The sequence below is a fragment of the Polypterus senegalus genome, chromosome 15 (genome assembly GCF_016835505.1).
Source record: "Polypterus senegalus isolate Bchr_013 chromosome 15, ASM1683550v1, whole genome shotgun sequence".
In the NCBI taxonomy this organism is placed as follows: domain Eukaryota; kingdom Metazoa; phylum Chordata; class Cladistia; order Polypteriformes; family Polypteridae; genus Polypterus; species Polypterus senegalus.
The window spans coordinates 78273904-78294811 of NC_053168.1; the positions used below are offsets into that span (position 1 = coordinate 78273904).

General features: G+C 36.6%; 1 protein-coding gene across 3 annotated transcripts in view; it reads left to right on the forward strand.

Annotated features, from left to right (window-relative positions):
* Positions 1 to 20908, forward strand: part of ppp1r9a (protein phosphatase 1, regulatory subunit 9A) — a 259164-nt gene that overhangs the window by 204806 nt on the left and 33450 nt on the right. For all 3 annotated transcript variants that reach the window (XM_039736777.1, XM_039736779.1, XM_039736778.1), the window contains exons 12-16: positions 11356 to 11513; positions 14618 to 14888; positions 15267 to 15318; positions 15507 to 15590; positions 16849 to 17026. In XM_039736777.1, coding sequence (XP_039592711.1) covers positions 11356 to 11513; positions 14618 to 14888; positions 15267 to 15318; positions 15507 to 15590; positions 16849 to 17026 — 743 coding nt within the window. The remainder of the gene's footprint in view (positions 1 to 11355; positions 11514 to 14617; positions 14889 to 15266; positions 15319 to 15506; positions 15591 to 16848; positions 17027 to 20908) is intronic.

Here is a 20908-nt window from a genome sequence, read left to right on the forward strand (position 1 = left end):
AAGTGTGGCAGAAGTTTGAGCACAAAATACTGAAAGTGGAAAAGTGGAATAGGCAAGAGTTGATCGATCCAGTAAACTTCCCTTTATGGTAAAATCAGAGTTAAGAAAGCAAGATTACGTTTTGATTTTGAGATGTTTTCCTGTAAGTAATTGAAGTAACATTTTGCTTGTTTGTATTTGTGTTTATTTATTTTTTATGGGCAGTGTGATTTTGGGACCTCTGGTTTTTATGACACTGTGGGTTGCTACGCATGTGGACCACATGTAGCTTTACGTGAGGTGTCACTTTATGTGGGATTTGCCAGGTTAGAAAAGGACACAGGCAGAAGTGAAAAAACATTACACATTTAGTTATGTATTATAGATAACATGCCCAAAATAAAATTAAAATGTAAAAGGAATGTGACAAAAATACCATTGAAATACCATTTCAGCCTTCGTAGCAGTTTATCTGGTGCTATCCATATGCTTGCTACTAGGTGGTCCTGTCTCTGCTATGGTTTGGTCCTTGCTACCATATGGCCTTTGCAGGGAGTGGATGATGCCTTTCTCTTCCATGAACTGAAAATGACATAAAGAATGTGCTTCTTTGGTACCCTTCTATTTAAATGAGTCCATCTTCCCCAATGTACCTCTTGGACCAATGGAATGGGCCATCTTCATACTTCATTCCAGTTCTTGTTTCAGCATGACTTGCTCTCATTCCATCTCAGCTGATTAACCTTTGCTCTCAGCCCACCCGTATTCTCCCAGGCTAGCTGACCAGTCAGTTTCTGTGATTTGAATCATTACAAGTTTTAAGTTGTAGTAATTACAATTGTTTTCTAAAGTACAGATTTTTATCATAATATTATCACACCATCCTAATGACAGTTACAAAACAGAATGTGAATTAACTTCATTCTAATTTTCAACTACAAGTTTAGTTTTGTCTTCAGACATTTGATTGCTAATTTAAGAATACTTTATCAGCCTCTACTTCTTCTGGTAATCTTTTGGGTCACGTTTAAAGAGAAATTACGCATAGATTCTTGCCATTCACCTTTACAGTTATCTGAGAGATTTCACCGAAAGTACAACAAGTGAGTGTGAGGTTATCACAGATGACACCCTTAAATAAGGTGGTGTCAAAATACCAGTAATTAACTCTCTTGGGTGGGAGAAGCAAGTTTTAACAAAATTTGGTTATGTCTTATAAGAAGGTTAACCTCCCTAATCAACTGTTGTCTGTCCGATGGCTATTAACTACCAGGGAAATCCTGTTTTGTTTTTATTAAAGTAAATGTTGATCAATAGTATGATATGCTGGGCAATAAAAACTGCCATAACTTAGCTCTTCAATAAATTATGAACAAAGTTGTGTAACCTGGTGAATACATTGGACTACTTCTCATTTACTTCGTATACAGCTTGTGGTCAAGTGTTAACATAATATCCCACATATGATGCTTTCTCCATATCATCATCTGAAAGAAGAGGATAGAAGTGAAGATTTTTCCTCCCAGCCTCTTCTCCAAAGTTTTTAGCAACTCATAAAATATGACACAAGCAGTAGATATAGAAACACAAAACTGGCAACTCAATAAAACAACTCTCTCAACAATTCAGCAGATATTAAAGCAGTTGGTAGATCTTCCAACTTGTGATTAATAAGCTGTTTTGGTTATTGGTGGTGAATGTCAAAGGAGAACAAATTGAATTTAGGGTATGATTTGTAAGAGGGGCTATTCTTAAGTTTAATAACACAGTGGTGAGACCTCATTTGGTGAGGTGCTATAGAAACACCTAGGCTGATCCAGGACTGAGAGATATAGGCAATGAGGTGAGATTGATGGAGTTTAACAGTTTTACTTTAAGCAAACAGTGATTAAGAGGTAAAATAATCAAAGTTTTTAAAATTATGAAAAAATGAGTACAGTGCATCCCAACTGATACTTTAATGTAAACAGCTGGAGACTTGTTAAGGGCAGATTTTGCACAAATGATAGTTTATCTTCACAAAGAAAACCATAGACATGGCATAAATTACCTCTTGTGATGGAGTGTAGGGCTTTAGGCACTTCATATCTCAACTTGATGTTATTTTAGACAATGTAAGTGAATAGAATGGATAAACTTGTTGGGCTGAATGGCCTGTTCTCGTCGAAACTGTTCTAATAATATTATCTAAAGAGTAATAGATTGCACAACATCTTTGCTTTTTGCATACAGCCTATTTATAAAAATATTTAAAAAACTGTGTAGTATTATTATTATGCTGTTTGTTTTTGTTACTAGCAATAAATTACCTTATAAATGTCACAATTTAGAATTTTTCCTTAAATGTATTTTTGCTTCACTTATATACAGTTTATCACAATGATTTTACAAAATACTATCATAATGGTAAAATTCTCGCTATTGTGGAATCCTGCTGCTATCTACATCTCAATTAAACCTTCCTCAGATTAACCTTGCCTTGTTTAAACTAGAAAAAAAAAGCTCCAAATGTTCATTCTCAGCCCAAGTATTTATTTGCTGCTAGTTGTTAGATAGCTCAGGCTGCATTTGAATTTGATCGATTGTAGACCATCTTAAAGATGACAGAAACATATTCTCTCAGCAGATAAAGGTCCCTTGTAGCAATGAGAAATGCAGCAGTCGTATCATCAAGTCAGAAACCAATGAACTCAGCAAAGTTTCATCAAAACAGAGCTCAAGGCTATCAATTGAGACTTCCTTTGATCAAATGAAGAGAACCGGTTAATCCATCTTATTTTTTAAAGAACAAACGGTTGGCAGAAGAATGCTTGGTAGCAGTAAACAGTAATGTCTTTCCTGGTACGTTGCAAGCTCACCAGACAATTGCTGTGCAGGTCATGTATTTTCCTCCAGTTAATAAAATCACTTCACTAGAACAGCAGCTTTGGACAGAATTTAAGAACTAGCACATCTTCATAAACATGCAATCAGTCTAGTGATTTCCAGCCATTGTCTTACTTGGAGTTTGCATGCTCTCCCTTGGGAGGACATACAGTATATTCAGTATAGTCCGGCTGTCCCTTGAATCTCAAAGATGTGCATTTTAGTTTAATTGATGACTGTAAGTTGGTCCACTGAGAGTGTCCATGGGAGCGAACCCAGCAGCCCATTCAGGGTTGATTCCTTCTTTGCACCCACTTCTGTTGGGGTGAATGCCTTTTCCCTTAAATGTGTATTTGTACTAATCAGGTTGATAAAATTATTTAAATATAATAAAATATAAATAATGTTGCCTACTTGATGGAGTGTTTTTCTCCATTTTCTACCTAGAAGAACAGTTATGGGCATTATAGACAGTGAAGTTAAATGTTCATTTAGCACTGTCTGTGTAAGTTTTACAGTATGTTAATTACTTCAGACTGCACCTTACAGTCTATACTAGTTAAAGTCAGAAGATAATATGTATGATTTACACAATAGTATATAAAGGTGTTCATTTGTCCCAGAATGAATGTTTAATGAGAATATGAGTTACTTTTAAGAAGTAAAACCTAATACTTTACCCACGTGTAAAAAATTGATACATTTTTTTCCCTAAAAAGTTAATTAAGATGAATTAAAATAAAGAATGACTCCATATTTGAAAGCAAATGAATAGGTTGACCAGGTAATCACAGATAGTTAAGTAATTAACGCTTATTGCAGTAAACTGCTTGATTTGGATGTTTTTTGAGGATCTCAGTAAATGCTGGTAGGTTGTTGGTATGTAGACATCAGTCAGTGGTCTTGTTTCCAGCTTTATGCAGTTAGTACTTCTTTATGTTTGTGCCAATGTACTTTTTATACATCATTCAGTTTTAATAAAAGGTGTTTCTGTGAAAGGCAGCATTGCTTGTGATCTAATTCCAGGCTACACATCTGTTTTTAAAGTAAGTTGAAGGCTAGCCAGTAGTTAAATAACCTCATATGAGCATTTTTAAGCTGTGTGTTCCAATAGCTTGTTACAATTGTTCCTCACCGCACGTGTCAGAGAGCAGAAATTCATGGGTTTGACTTCAGATATAAAAGTTAATTATGAAAGAATTGTATGTATGCAGTTTAAATAAATTAAATATCAGTGAATGTTGGACCACTGTAAAACAGTTTCATGTCTACTTGCTTATTTGCTTGGTTTCTGCAGTTGCTATGTATAACCTCTTTCACAGACCTCACCAACACAAATCACTTTACAAAGCAAAAAATAGTTCTATTCAAACAACAAACTAGAATACAATATAATTCAGAAAATAATATGTTTAGAAGAAAACAGATTTTGAAGAGTATAAACAAGTAAAAATTATCTGATAATAAGTGGCAGTTGACTGACACTAGGGGTTGATGGTAGAGCAGAACTGTAGTCAGTTCGTTCAAGAGTTAAAGAAGAGTCAGCTTGACAAGTTGCATTTTTAAGAAAATGCAAGAAGAAAAAGTTGTGTTTTTAAGTGTGGTTTGAATGTGATTAGTGACAAAGCTTCAAGAAATGGCATAGGTAGGGACTTGTAAAACATGGGCATTACTAGGCTACAGCATATGAAAGTGAACAGAGCAACTACTCATGTTTACATTTCATTTCTCTGCACAATGCAGTGGATAAATATCCTTCCAATGCCTGGACTTTGGTCAGATTAACAAGCTGCACTACTTGTTACAAGACTTGGTTCTGTAAATGCAAGGAAGCATCCCACAGGTTCATGAGCTAGTTCATTTTTTTCCTGGCATATTTCTTCATCCTTGAACAAGCTTATTGAAATATCACATGTTGTTTATTCAGCTGTACAAGAAAGACAAATGCCCTCCTCAGTGTCACATTGATGACTTTATTGAGTTTGCCCTGCTGCATCTATAATTTCAACCAGTATTTGCATGAATGTGAAGTACCAGTTCACATTCAAGGTCTGAAATTCACCTGCTAACAGCATCATTTGAAAAATAAATTTTAAGAAAGCTGTACATCAGAATTGTTTCCTTAATTTTAATATAAACTGCAAAAAAAAATAAATAAAGGAACACTTCGAAAACACATCAGATCTCAGAGGGATAAAAAAATCCTGCTGGATATCTATACTGATATGGACTGGGTAATGTGTAGAAATGAAAGGATGCCACATTGTTTGATGAAAATGAAAATTATCAACCTACAGAGGGTTGAATTCAAAGACACCCCGAAAATCAAAGTGAAAAAATGATGCAGCAGGCTAATCCATTTTGCCAAAATTTCATTGCAGCAACTCAAAACCATACCCAGTAGTTTGTATGCCCCCCACGTGCTTGTATGCATCCCTGACAACGTTGGGGCATGATCATAATGAGATGACAGATGGTGTCCTGGTGGGATGCTCTCCCAGATCTGGATCAGGGCATCACTGAGCTCCTGGACAGTCTGTGATGCAACCTGGCAGTGTTGGATGGACCGAAATATAATGTCCCAGAGATGTTCTATTGGATTTAGGTCAGGCGAGCGTGTGGGCCAGTCAATGGTATCAATTCCTTTTTCCTCCAGGAACTGCCTGCATACTCTCACCACATGAGGCCGGGCATTGCCCTGCACCAGGAGGAACCCCAGGACCCACTGCACCAGCATAGGGTCTGACTGTGAGTCCAAAAATTTCATCCAGAAACCTAATGGCAGTCAAGGTGCTGTTTTCTAGCCTATAGAGGTCTGTGTGTCCCTCCATGGATATGCCTCCTCAGACCATCACTGACCCACCACCAAACCGGTCATGCTGAATGATGTTACAGGCAGCATAACATTCTCCACAGTTTGTCCAGAAGCTTTCACATCTATCAAATGTGCTGAAGAGGAACCTGTGGCGCCAGTGGTGTACCTGACAATTCTGATATTCTATGGCAAATACTAATCAAGCTCCACGGTGATGGGCAGTGAGCACAGGATGCATTAGAGGATGTCCGGCCCCCAGGCCACCTTCATGAAGTCTGTTTCTGATTGTTTGGTCAGAGACATTCACACCAGTGGCCTACTGGAGGTCATTTTTTAGGGTAGTGGCAGTGCTAATCCTGTTCCTCCTTGCCCAAAGGAGCAAATACCGGTCCTGCTAATGGGTTAAGGACCTTCTACGGCCCTGTCCAGCTCTCCTAGAGTAACTGCCTGTCTCCTGGAATCTCCTCCATGCCCTTGAGACTGTGCTGGGAGACACAGCAAACCTTCCGGCAATGGCATGTTTCGGACTACCTGCGCAACCTCTGTAAGGCCCAGGTATCGCCTCATGCTACCAGTAGTGACACAGACCGTAGTCAAATGCAAAACGAGTGAAAAAACAGATGAGAAGGGAAAAATGTCAGTGGCCTCCACCTGTTAAACCATTCCTGTTTTGGGGGTCATCTCATTGTTGCCCCTCTAGTGCACCTGTTGTTAATCTCATTAACACCAAAGCAGCTGAAACTGATTAACAACCCTGTCTGCTGCTTAACTGACCAGCTCAATATCCCAGAAGTTTCACTGACTTGATGCTATACTCGGATTAAAAAGTGTTCCTTTAATTTTTTTTTGAGCAGTATATATGTTTAACATCAAGCAAAATATAGCATGTAATTTGGTGGATTTTCAAATGAAGCATAAACTGTAGACATTTACTTTGTACAGAGGTTTGTTTGTTAATGTTTACCTTTTACTATTTATGGCTATAAGGCTTAATGTATTCCGGAGTGAAAGTTTCAACTCAGGGTATTTTGCCAAATAGTGATTAGATGACAAAACATTTTTGAATACTCTTACATTCATTTGTTTTCTCAATTTGAACAATTCTGGCGGAGAGGTCCAATAATTGCTGCAGAACAGACATAATGACAAAGTGGAGTACACAAAGAGCTATTCAGTCCAAAATACTAATGTTGCTGCTAAGCTACTTGACAGATTTATCTCAAATAGTAATTTATGAGGAATATCTATTGCTGCCTTGTAATCTGTCTTCATAGTTCTGGCATCCTGCCTTAAATTTGAGGCAGAGACATCCCATCATCCCACCCTGTACAGCTTGTTTTTGGACTTCTTAAGTGGCAGACCCCAGCATGTGTAAAATGTCAGTATCACTTCCTTCACACTGAACCTTAGCACATGAACCCCTCAGGGTAGTTTGTTTAGGCCCAGGCATACTTTGTTCTGCTTGGGATTATGCAGTCAGACACAACTCCAACTCCATCATTACATTACACTGATTATGGCACCGTTTTGTATCTGTAGGTCCATGGCTTCTTAACAGCCTCTCATACTGACTACTGCATGATTATTCTTTGCATGTGAGTTTTACATCTAAGCAATTTACACCTACATGCTGCATTCAAAGTATTAAGTTGTATTCATTATCTTTATATCCATTGCTTGTATCATACTCTTGTCACTAGTCAGGTGGGAGAGTGGGAGTGATTGATGAACTGACCCCAGCTTTTTCATGTCTTTAGCCCAATGCCTTCAGGATAGGCTCTGCAAGGAAACACCGAAAGTTTAAGTAGGTGTAATAAGGATATGTCACAATGTCTTTTTTTTTCTGCCTGCAGATATTTTTGACAAAAATCATCTTCTTGTCTCATTATTACTGTTTGCTCATTTCAGCTCTTTTGCATTGTTTTTTTTTTGATGATGTTGTTTTCAGCTCAGCTGCTGGTGTCTTGCTTCAGAGCAGCCAGAGTGCGTTTACATGCACACACGACCAGATTAAGGTGAATAACCCGTCTAGGACAGAAACCTTGTTAAGAAATAATGGGCAAGTAATCATCTCCTTTGTAAGAACACTCCGACTTCATTAAACTGTGCAAAAAAGAAGTAAACTTCATCATCGGCCACTGTGAATCTGAAGATATGCATGACGCCTGTGATCATTTTCTTGTGGCTTGTAAATATATTTGGTCAAATTGATGCTTTATTTATAGGTTTTTGTTACTGGATTGCACATTGCACACTCTTTTGTGCTTGGTTGTGCAATGGAGCCCTGCAAAGGACCCAGTACATGTGCTTCTTCTCTTTCACCCAGTGCTGCTAGAATAATAACAACACAGGTATTTTTACTTTAGTAAGATAAGTATTGTATTAGGTTATACGTTACTTTAAAAAGCAATCTGACTATGTAATGCACGTTACTTTTAACATTTTGCCCTAGTGCTTTCAGGATTGTGTTGCTGTGTTTAGCACCATACATTCAGCTTATCAACATAAATTTAGCGATTTCTGGAACACTGAGACAGATATTTTCAGCCAGGAGAAGGAATAATGTGATTGCCCAAACTTTTACTGCTGGAAATTTGTTTTGTAGATGCTCCAGTGGCTGCAGAAAGTGTGTGCGAAGCAAACACACGCACAGGCTGACAGAGTACAACGGACTTGTGCATACTACAATATCCTTAACAGTAACCCAGTTAAAGGTTAACATGCTCACAAAACTGTGTTTTTTGTGGAGAAATCTAAGTTTGTTAACCTGGTTTCTCAGAGGTCAATAACTGTGTTTCAATAATTAGAATGAGGGTCTACATGGCATTTTAGAAACTAGGTGAGAGACTGATGAATGACTTTATTTATTTATTTTGCATATGTATATTATATAATCTTTCTGAATCTTTTACTTTTTTATAAAACTCAAATAAAAAATAAATCCGGTAAATGATGAGGAACTTTTCTGTGTCTAAAAGAGGCTGAGCACGGAGACATTGTGCAATTTTTATTCTCTATTGTTAGTAGTTTTAACAATAATAAAACACATTAATAAGTAATAATTTTAAGTCATATTCTAAACCCTGTTTTGTTCAATTCAAGGTCAAGGGGATTGAGCCTGCCCTGACAGTACTAGTTGCAAGGCAAGAATCAACTGTGGATCGAGCAGCAGTCCATCGCAGGGTTCACTCACACACACTTTCACACAGAGCCATTTCATAATCACCAGTCAACCTAATACACATGTCTTTGGCATCAAGAATATCTGAAGAAAAAATATTCAGACAAAGGAAGAGTGCTGACTGTGACCCAGACACACAGTTCAAACCTTAGACACTAGACGTGTAATACAGATGCCGCCTTTACTATTTCTGTATAAACCCATTAGAAATAACATTCGCTTTTCACATAGTCATGCACTTTATTGCATAAGTTCCACATAGCAGACAACTAAAGATGGAACAGCAGAAGGGTCCTTTGCATCAAGTGCTGTGTTCAAACATATTCAGCAGCTCGTCAGTGCCAATTAAGATAAAAGCAGAATTGTCTGTCGACAATTCAAGGAGTTCAAGTATCTCGGGGTCTTGTTCACGAGTGAGGGAAGAATGGAGCGTGAGATCGACAGGCGGATCGGTGCGGCATGTGCAGTGATGCGGGCTCTGCATCGGTCTGTCGTGGTGAAAAAGGAGCTGAGCCGTAAGGCAAAGCTCTCAATTTACCAGTCGATCTACGCTCCTACCCTCACCTATGGTCATGAGCTATGGGTAGTGACCGAAAGAACGAGATCGCGAATACAAGCGGCTGAAATGAGTTTCCTCCTTAGGGTGTCTGGGCTTTCCCTTAAAGATAGGGTGAGGAGCTCAGTCATCCGGGAGGGGCTCAGAGTAGAGCCGCTGCTCCTCCGCATCGAGAGGAGTCAGATGAGGTGGCTCGGGCATCTGATCAGGATGCCTCCTGGACGCCTCCCTGGTGAGGTGTTCCGGGCACGTCCAACTGGGAGGAGGCCCCGGGGAAGACCCAGGACACGCTGGAGGGACTATGTCTCCCGGCTGGCCTGGGAACGCCTTGGGATTCTCCCAGAAGAGCTGGAAGAAGTGGCCGGGGAGAGGGAAGTCTGGGCCTTTCTGCTTAAGCTGCTGCCCCCGCGACCCGACCTCGGATAAGCGGAAGAGGATGGATGGATGGATAAATGGCAGAATTGTCTGTTTAAAACAGTATGTGTTTATAATAGTGGAGGATAGAATTTCCTTAACAGTCCTTATAAAATGACTGGAATTGTTGCCAAAAGTGCATCTACTAAACACTGATTTTAAGGGGCTAAATACTTAAGTGATAAATTCTTTTCTGTTTAATATTTGTAATTAGTTTAGACTATTTTGCATATATATGTTTTCAGCTTGATATTAAAAGTAGCTTTCTGTTGATCTATGTCTATTTAAATCCACTGTAATTCAAAATCAGCAAAAATCACTATGGAATGCTCCATCCAATAAGTCCATGCAAATTCCCACAGGAATTTCCTGAACAAAAGATTTTGCAGTACAATACAATACACCTGACTAAACTGTACAATAATATAGATTCAAGTGCATTAACTTATTTAATATTTCTTATATACAAAAATAAATGAAGAGTGAAATGAACAGGACAACATCTTCAATAATATTTAATTTGAAAATAAACACATTGGGTCAAATAAAGTAGTTTTACAAATCTAGGTTTGTGTGTGTGTGTGTGTATTCATTTTTTTTCTCTTCACCATCCAGTGTGTGATCTGGTAGGGCAAATTAGCGGCCAGGTCCCTTCACTTATAAATTTCTTTCAGTGTGTGAGTGTGTGCATATTGTGTGTTCTTCCACGTATGCATATATATATATATTTAAATAAATTATGTCAAGTCAAAAACTACTCATGTAAAATATCTGCAAATCAATAGGCCTGGTCCAATGACTAAATGGAGCAGACTGTAAAATCCTGGTGAAATTAACAGTTCACATGACAGTTATTGGTACAACTAATTTTGAAGGTTATGGTGATAAGTACTGGACCATAAACAATAGACATGGAGCCTGTAGCAAGACAAACATGGTGTACCTTGTTTGAAGAAGACTGATTCAAGTCATTGCTGTACATACAGTAGTCCTCAGCATTCTCTGAAACCGCTCGTTCTAAATTTTTGTATCTTTATTCAGATTTAGTGAAAGGTCTCTGGATTTGGAAAGCTGTTCAATATTAGAATATAAAACTGATATGAATAATGTTTTATGCAATAAAAGATTTTGTCATCCAGAGATGTAGGTTTCTTCATTCAGAGAAACAGATCTGTTTATATTTTTACCTATATTTTGACTTTTTTTTTAAAGAAGACAGCGATCATCTTGAAACTTTGGACTTTTAGAACTGCACCTGTTTTAATGTTTTTGACAGCCAGTGTCAGACTAAATTTATCCTGGAATGTTTAATATTCAGAATATTACATACATTTCAGCCAGCATTTACAAAACATTAGGAATTATCTTCTTGTAATGCCTTTGTGAGCTTTAAAATTTCTTACCAAAGCTGGGTAGTAAATGTTCAAACTCGCCAAAATGTTCTTGTTTCCATTAAAGAAAACCCAGAAAATAAAACTTCTATAAAAAAGCACTGTATATTATTTTGTGGTGATTGCTACAATATATGGTTTAATTTATAAACAGATTTTAAAGAAGCCATCCCTGAAACTGAAAAACTGGAAAGCATGTTGCTGAAAGCTCGGTTACAACTTTCAGGAAAAGGTAGACGACAGAGGTCTTCCTTCACTCCGCAGCGTGACAGCATCAGCTCTACAGATGGGGAGGATAACATTGAGAGGAAGGTAAAAATGAACAAAAGTGAAGCATCTTTGTGACACAGAAATAAAGTAATTGCTGTAGGTTCAGATAATTTTTCACTATAACCCAAAGTTGACTAAAACATCAAACAAACTAGACTGCATATAAATAAAATCCTTAACTCAAACATTTTGTATATTTTGTTTTCATTGATCTCCATTCATCAGATTAAGAGTGTCTTTACCTGTCCTGTTAGTACTTAATTGAACATCTTAAAGTCATTAGGTGATTTGTATAGAAGTAGATGAAGTGCATGCCTGTGTATGCCGATTTACAAATAGTAAATGTGATCTGATCTGCACTCAGAAAACATGAAGGAATCTGCTAACATAAAGTGTGACTTGCCAGGGTGTGTCTGCTCATGTGACCTTTCACCATGTTCACAGTGTTCACAGGCTTTTGGCACACTTCTTGCACTCTGTTTCTGTCAAAGGAATATGCTTAATAATAATAATCATCATTAATAATAATAAATTGTATTTGACTCAAACCAGGAATTAATAAAAAAAGATGAGGGTGAGACTGAGTTCTTCTTTCCTCGCTGATTAGTTGTCTTTTTAAACAAACCATATTCTTCTGTTGGTCTGCTGACATGAATTTGGTTAATTTGTAATGTATGACAGTATGACTTTTTAACTTAAGTCGTCTTTTGATTTCATATTTCAAAAATTAGATGTTGTCTGTTTTAAATTGTAAAAACTTTAATCTTGGTCATTTTTACTTATACTCAAAGAGAGCCAAACTTTGCCCAGATGTCAGATAACAAAGCAGGAATATTTGTTGCCAGTTTCCATTAGGCATTCTCCTCTGTATAAGGCATCTGTTGGCCATATACTGTTATTACAAGGCATTAACAAATTATTCTGTTGGCCTCAGTAATAATTGCAAAAGAATCAATACAAGGGATATTCATTTCTGTGAAATGTGGCATATTAAAGTAACTTCACCTTGGTGGCCTAACTGGGACATACAGTATGTCTCTCAATGTCACACACTCCTGTATAAGACTTGTGAATTCTTAATTAATGGTTAATAAGACCAAATGAAGCTCTCGTTTTCACAAGTAATTTTACCCGAGTACCACAAGCTCTTATTATGCCACTCTGCACAAAGACGAAAAACCACTTTACTAATGCTTTGTCAGCATTATTAGGGCTGAACATTTCACATAAATCCAATTATTCAAAGCATTTGCAGGTTTGATTTTTTTCCAGAATGCATGCTTTATGGTAGGTGACAAATATTCCAATTTTCACTGGCCTGTAACATAATACTCTTAGTGCACAAGACCCAGTTGTGTGTTAAATGACAGTTCTATTCTTCATTCAGTCACAAGCCTCAGAATAAATGTTAAACATGTAAAAAATAACCTTAGAAGGCTCCTCCTCAGGCTGTCACAGTCTATACAGCTTGACACTGGCGTGGCAGACCATCTCTGCATTGCCTAGGGTAACTCAGCCTGCTGTTCAGCCAAGACAGGATTCTTCTAAGATAAAAGTAGTTCATGTGTTTTAATTGCCTCTGCTGTCCATCTAAATAACAATGAAGTACTCCATTTATATACAGTATATGCATCTGTGCAATAAAATACTCTTATTTCTTTTACATTACAATTCCTTGTCATTTAGGTCTAAATCTGTGTCTTTGTGTGTGTGTGTTATTTATTTACACTTGATTCATTTCATTATGTGCTTTATATACTCTAATTTATTTGTAGTACTAGGGTGTTGTACCGTGTTAGCCATTGTGAATGTTGCCTCGAAAGCTTGCATATTATAGTCTTTTTAGTTAGCCAATAAAAAGTGTAATTTTGCTTGACTTCTCACACTAATTTATTTTAAATGTGAAATACATCTTAATATGTGGTTTATTTTATTTAAATGTATTGATTTTATAAACCCTTATTTATGTTGAAAACCAGATTGTTACTTCTCAAAACACATGCTCAGTTTTTGTCGGTGTACTGTGTTAAATGATACAATTTAAATTATATCTTATTTTTTTTAATATTGGACCTTTTATTAAAAAAATATGTCATGTCCCATGACAGATTTAATGTAAAACGGAATTCTCATTTCTAAAAGCTATTCAAATGACATACTTGTCTATCTTTTAGCACAGTATTTTTTCTCCACTTTCATGTCTTAACTTTGATAGCCTGAGAAATATGACTCCTTGTTTTAATGATTAGATTTGGAAAAAGTGTAAAGCTTGAAGAACGTCTGCCTGACAACTCTGCTTCTCCTGTGTTCAGTAGCAATTAGTGAACTAGAAAAGAACGGAATGGTTAATTTATTAATAGTCAGGATATATGGCAGTATTAACTGCAGCCATAGAGAAAGTAGGCTGGTGAAAAATCATAGGGGTTCAACGTAAATGAAAATTTTGAATCTAATACATTAACTGGTAGATCAGCACAGAGTAAATGGTTCAGCTGTTCAGTTAAGCTTTCACCACTCCAGTCCTTATCAACGGTCATTTACGTCTAAGTGAGTAGGGTATGTGATCAAATCAAACATCAACTTTATTTCACTGAATCACACCCACTAAACCAATGTTTAGATCAGGTAGACCTTATTTAATTACATTCCTGTACTTTTTGTTATTCCATCCAGTCAGCTTCTAAATCAGATTGTTTTCCTAATATACGTCACTGAAAGTAAAAATATATCTATTTACCAACAAGCACAAGCTAGGAACTGAATTTGTAAAAAAGTACCAGTTGGTCTCTGGTTAGCAAATCCACTTTGGGTCATCCAAAAAACATATCAATAAACTATGTGAGGAACTCCTTTTCTCTAAATGATGTCCCTATCAGCATATTTCTTCTGGAACCCCCTGTGCTCATCCATCCATCCATCCATTATCCAACCCGCTATATCCTAACTACAGGATCATGGGGGGTCTGCTGGAGCCAATCCCAGCCAACACAGGGCACAAGGCAGGAAGCAAACCCTAGGCAGGGCGCCAGCCTAGGTAAGATTTAGGATTGCCACTACTAAAATGGTAAATGAATTACTAAATTATTATTAGTACAATACTAAGGGGTTGTACTTTCAATTTTTTGTTTGTCAATTTGCATCCACAGGCTTCAGAAGTCCTTGGTAGCCCTCCACATTGCACCAAGTGCCCTATCCCTCCTTCTCTCAGGTCATGTTCTCCAGCATCAGATTCAGGCGCCTCCTCATTGTCCCCAGTGGCATTTTCAGTTGAGTGTACAGCAGAAAGTCAGGAAGATGGAATAGACCTGACTGGAAAACAGACATTTGGAGATACCCCATCTTCATCGCCTTCCAAGTCTGGTCATAGCTCAGAAGGTTCTCCTTTGCATCATCCAACTCAGCAAAAAAAGTGTGAAGGTAATATCTCCAGGTGCTGCGTCATGCATTCATCAAGGACATGGTACTCAGTTTCTAACTAAACAATTCATTTTAACTTGGTGTGAAGAACTGACTCATGAGCAGAAGTTCCAAGTACTTCTGCAATGTTAATTTAATAGTCCCAGATATTATTTTGTGTTTCATTATACATAGGCCTATCTAAATTTTCTATTATAATGTAATTTAATGTCTAAACTACTAAATTAATCATTTCTTTTACTGTCTTGTTTATATTTGCAAAATATGTTTCTATTATTAACTTTGTGTTATGGTTATTTTTTAACAAAGAATTAAAAATGTCATTTTTTTTACCTGCTATTTATTTTTTAGTAAATCCCCTGTCTCCTGTAATTGCAGGCTCATCTGCTGTACATGAAGGAAGACTGAAAAAAAAACTTATTGACCTTGGGTAAGACACTAACGTCACATTGCAATTCATTTTTAGATATAAATGCCCTTGAAATAAAGCATTACTTCCATTGTGAGTTGTAAATAATATTTTTGAAAAACCATTACATTTAAGATCTTTGAAAGGAAGGCACTGTACATGGCACACTGCTTCAGGGTAGCTTTATTGAGCTTTTTTAATGCTTACAGAGCTCCCTTGAGAAGAAGCCGTGGTAAAGGGAAGAAAGAAAAAGGGAAAGATAAAGACGTCAGCCGTTTATCATCTTCACCCAGGTATGCAGAAAACATCAGTGATAATCCCAGAACATTTTAATCTGGTCTAAAAGTAAACAAACTATTTGACTCATCAGATACTTTTTTTAATCCTTAAGGAATTCATTCAGTATTCTAGAACATATCCATTTATTCATAAATTTCAGTTAATTCTGTTTACAAGAAATATTATGTTGGTAATCAAATAATTTTGAGCCTTGAAATTATGTAGAACTCTTCCCAATATATTTAGTAGTTACTGAAATAATACTTATGTACTAAAGTACTAGAAAGCACTGTGCCTTCAGCAGACAAGGATACTTTCTGTTCATATCCCTCCTTTACAATTCCTCTGAATTTCTTGTCGTTTGCATAAATAGATGTCCAGATTGCCAAAGAAAATCTGCAACAATGGTCACCCCAAGCTGTAAAACAAATTAATCATAATTTATATTATTTGTAAAAACAGAATATATCTGGCTGGAGTATAATAATTTAACTCATTCAATTGTATCGTGTCTAAACCCAGATTTGAATTATCTGGTAAATAATTAACCAATGAAAAAGTGTTTTTTCCTCATCCAAAGATTGCAAGATGACTGGAAGCTATGCAGTATATATGACATTGAACATACAATAAACATTTTATTATCTGCCTTTAACAAACCTGGTTTAATCCTATGAAATAACAGAAGGAAACAAACTGTTTTCTTTCCAAGAATTATGGACAGTATATTGATATCAATATTTAGTATGGAAGTATTCGCATTGTACTTTTTCCTGAACTCTGTATATGCACCTAATAACCAGAATGTACCGAGACTTTTTAAGTAATATTGTACCAAATAACTAATTGGGCCTGAAAAATTTCCACTTCGCTAAAGGTCAACAGCATTTAAAACCTCAGAAAGTATTGAGGAGTGTTATCCAGCTGAGTCTTACATGATGACAGAAGGAGTAGAAAAAGGTCCACAAGAAGAAAAACCTGAAGAATGAAAATAAGTCACAACAAAGCATAGAACCTAAACTCTGATACAGCAATACAAAATGTAGAGACTGTAAGAAAGTCCCATAACATGTGCAAAAGTGTGCTTAATGTCTTGAACAGAAGGGATCTTCAGAAAGGCCCATAGCAAAATATCTTTGGGAGGTATTTGAAATGTGCCAGGTGTACATTTTGCACTATTTTGTACATTTCAGAAATGTCAGCTTGAAAAAAAATGTCCTTGAACTTGTGGTTTCATACTAAGCTGAACAATTTTAAAATTCAATTCCACAGGGCTTCCAAAGAGACCATGGAATGCTCAGTCAACATGCCTTGTGTGCCACCTGCCTTGCCACCTAAAGTGAAATCCCCTTGGTTAGGAGAAGGAGCAAAAGGTTCAAATAGCCTTCCTTCACCCACTAGTTCAACAGAGCCGTCCTCTGAGAACAGTCCTGACAAACACAAAACCAAGGTAAGACATCTTTGGAGTTTTGACTAAAATCTCTACTTACAAAAGATCTGGATATCAATCTAAACAATACTGAATCACATTTAAATTTTATTGTGATAATTCAAACAGAATATACCTGTATTAAAATGATAGGCATTTTTGCAATATATTTTATTTTGTAACTATATGCAGGGTAGATACCAATTCCAACAAATTTTGATGCTTTAATCACTGAGGAAGAAATCTGATATCATTTAATCTAATATATATATATATATATACACAGTAATCCCTCGCTATATCGCGCTTCGACTTTCAGCTTCACTCTATCGCGGATTTTAAATGTAAGCACATCTAAATATATATCACAGATTTTTCGCTGGTTCGCCACTTTCTGCGGACAATGGATCTTTTAATTTAGGTTACATGCTTCCTCAGGTTGATTGCCCAGTTGATTTCATACAAGGGACGCTATTGGCGGATGGCTTAGAAGCTACCCAATCAGAGCATGTATTACATATTTACTAAAACTCCTCAATGATATAAGATATGCTTCCAGCGTGCTTGTTTGCTTCTCTCTATCTTTCTCACTCTCTCTGTCTGACGGAGGGGCTGTTTGCACAGAGGACACGGAGGCTCCTCTACAAAATGCCGCTTTATCGCGGTGCTTCTGTATACTTAAAAATACGTATTGTTTTTTTGATTGTTTGCTTTTCTTATCTCGCTCTCTCTCTCTCTGACATTCTCTGCTCCTGACGGCGCTCTTTTGAAGATAAGATATGTTTGCATTCTTTTAATTGTGAGAAAGAACTGTCATCTCTGTCTTGTCATGGAGCACAGTTTAAACGTTTGACTAAAGGGTGTTATTTCATGTCTAGAGGGCTCTAATAATGTTAACAGGGTGTGAGAGTTTATAAGGGCTTAAAATATATAAAAATAACTATACAAACATATGGTTTCTACTTTGCGGATTTTCACCTATCGCGGGGCTGGAGCAACCCGCGATCGAGGAGGATTAGTGTATATATATATATAAAATCCTTAGCCTAAAAGTGCAACGATTTTATGTGACTTTTTATGTCACATTTTTGTCACACTTTAAATCAGGCTTATTTTGAAACCGACATATATATGTTTGGCATCATTCTTTTCAGAATTTATTGAACGTTATCAGATTCTTATTCCATTTTTAAATTATAAAGTAAAATATATCAAGAACTCACATCCCGCAAGACGAGACTTTGTGCCAAAAGATTTAACCACACCCAAGGCTGGAAATAAAAGACAAAGAGTAGGACAGCCGCTTTTAAATGCTTGAAGTGCTGCACGAGATGCAGATCATGCGGCATGGAAGCAGCAGCAAGCCAGCAGATGATCGAGCAAAGAGGAGGTAAAAAACAACCTGTATTTGTTTCCCATTATATCACTGTTTAAGTGGGGGTTTCGGAGGAGCAACACAACGTGGTAGAGATGCGAAGTGGTTGGCACGTAGCACACTTTGGTGAGCGAAGCGAGCAGGGGGGATCCCCTAGTACAGCAATAAAATAATTGTAAATACAATTATATTTTAAAAAAATAATATTTAGAAGACAGGATTGGGAAATGTTACAAACTGTGTACTTTTAATGTAATTAGTGAAAGCCACCCTAATTTGGGGTGTTCATAAGAAATGTAATGATTTACTTCATGAGGTAGAAATACTCAATACACAAGAACAGTTGTATTAGATATGTGTTGAAATGTGTTTTTTGATTCATTTAAATATTCTCGATTGTAATAGAAATTTGTCACTTTTCACCCTCTGACAGAGGTCAATAGAGGGTAAGATCCCCAGTAAAGGATCAAAACTAACATCATATTCATAATCACTGACCTTGAAATAGTCTAAAATTATACCCCACATGCTAACATTTGAAATATGTCAATTGTATTCTTGGAGGAGTTGCTTTTTAGAGGGCTGGGACCACTAGTAAAGAATAAAATATCAAAAATATTATATTCATGATCAACAAACCTGAAACAGCATAAAACGACACTATATTACCGATCCACATTTTTTCAAAGTTTTATGAAAAAGAGTAAATTTGACCCCTTGTATCACATTAAGGCTGAACCCCTGGAGTCATTTGACATGGCATTCACAAACTCAAGAGTTTCTGGTCATTTTTGCTGAAGACATCTATTGGTTTACTTTTTATCAGAAGGGTGTTATTTCCTGTACAAGGTTTGGTCAAACAATAACCTAAAATGAGATTTTTTCCAGTCTGGAGATTAAAAATAGGGGGGACTCTCAAAAAGGTTGAAATCTTGCATAACTAGACAACCAGATGAGTCAAATAGTAATCATATGTGGGGTATTAAAAAAAAGAACCTGAAGTGATTTGAAAGTGTTCATAAGTATTTTTATGAGCACAATCAATAATTAATTAATATGCATTAGATAAATTTGTTAATATCTGCTGTTGGATTCTTCTGCTTCTCTAGTTTTTTTTGGTAAATTACATTATTGTTAGAAGATTAATGAAAGGTCATGACCTAACAACACTTTTTTTGCATTACATATAAACTGAAAGGGGCTTCTAGTGCCTTCTGGTAGTTTATGTTTTGGTATACAGAGTGTGGTTTTTATTTGAAGGTTATTCTGAAGCAGGCTTTCTTATACCACAAAGAACATGCTGTGGGATATAAATGCAATGAGACAGATTGGGGACACGCATGTGATACAAAGTTGACATATGTACAGTAAGTCTAGAAGCAACTCAAAATGCTTACTGGGATTTTATTTTTAATAAATACAAGATAAGAAGGAGAGAAACATTCATATTAATATTGTCAAAGTAATTGGCCATTATAATAAACTAGCTTTGTTTTATGAAGCTTATAACTTTAATCATCTCTATGTATTCTCTTCTGTTGATCTGTTGTTAAAAATATACTGTAACTTCCATATTTTTTCCATATTGTATTCTGGGAAAAAAAACATGGATTCTGCATTTTATTTGTGTGATTTTATTGAGATTATGTAGCTTAACTTTACCCCAAATCACCCATATTAGGCTTTGAGTTATAACTATGTTGTTTATACTAGCTTTAGCTTAGTGTTAAAAATTGCTGTTTTACGTAATGCTAATGAGAACTGATAGGGCAAGTCAGACTATTATGGTGAAAAATGTGCATTAAAGAACAAGCCCACAGAATCTTGCAGATATCCTAATGTTTTATTGTGAGCTGGTAACTGTGTGCAGATACTGTCCAGATTAGTATGCTCTTATAAAGTTACATATTGAAAGGCCTCTGACATGTTTATGTAGAATCACCACATTAAAGTAACTGTTGAAGTGCATTCCAAGGCAAAACTATTAAAAAATCATATCACAACGAACAGACAACACTAATGATGTATTTTATGAATGTATTTAAGTTACACTCCAACCATAAAGTCATCATCAGCAAAATGAAAAAAACTTTCATATATTAATAACTAGCCAACCCGCGGCGTACCATACGCCGCATAATCAGTACGGTTTTTTAATGATTTTTAAGCAGATGGAGAAAATTAACATTTGAAAAATCGGTAATGTAATAAATCAGCATGAAAAGCAACATTGTAACAATGCACTGAACGAACCAACACACAATCGTCTGAAGTGACTGAAAACTGCCGCACCGTCCTCGCGCCTTCTCCTGCCAGACGGAGGGATGGGGGTGCACGGCGTGGAGTGTGGAACGGGAGGAAAGGAGAATGACGTCGATTCAGCTCCGTCCATCATGCTAGTCTGCTGATTTCTTGTTCAGTATGCATTGCCCGCTCATGTGCCCACCTCCAACTTGTCACTTGAGTCGCCGTCTTTACACAGTACAGATGTACCTGTGACTGACGTAGACTTTTCATTGCTCTGTGTG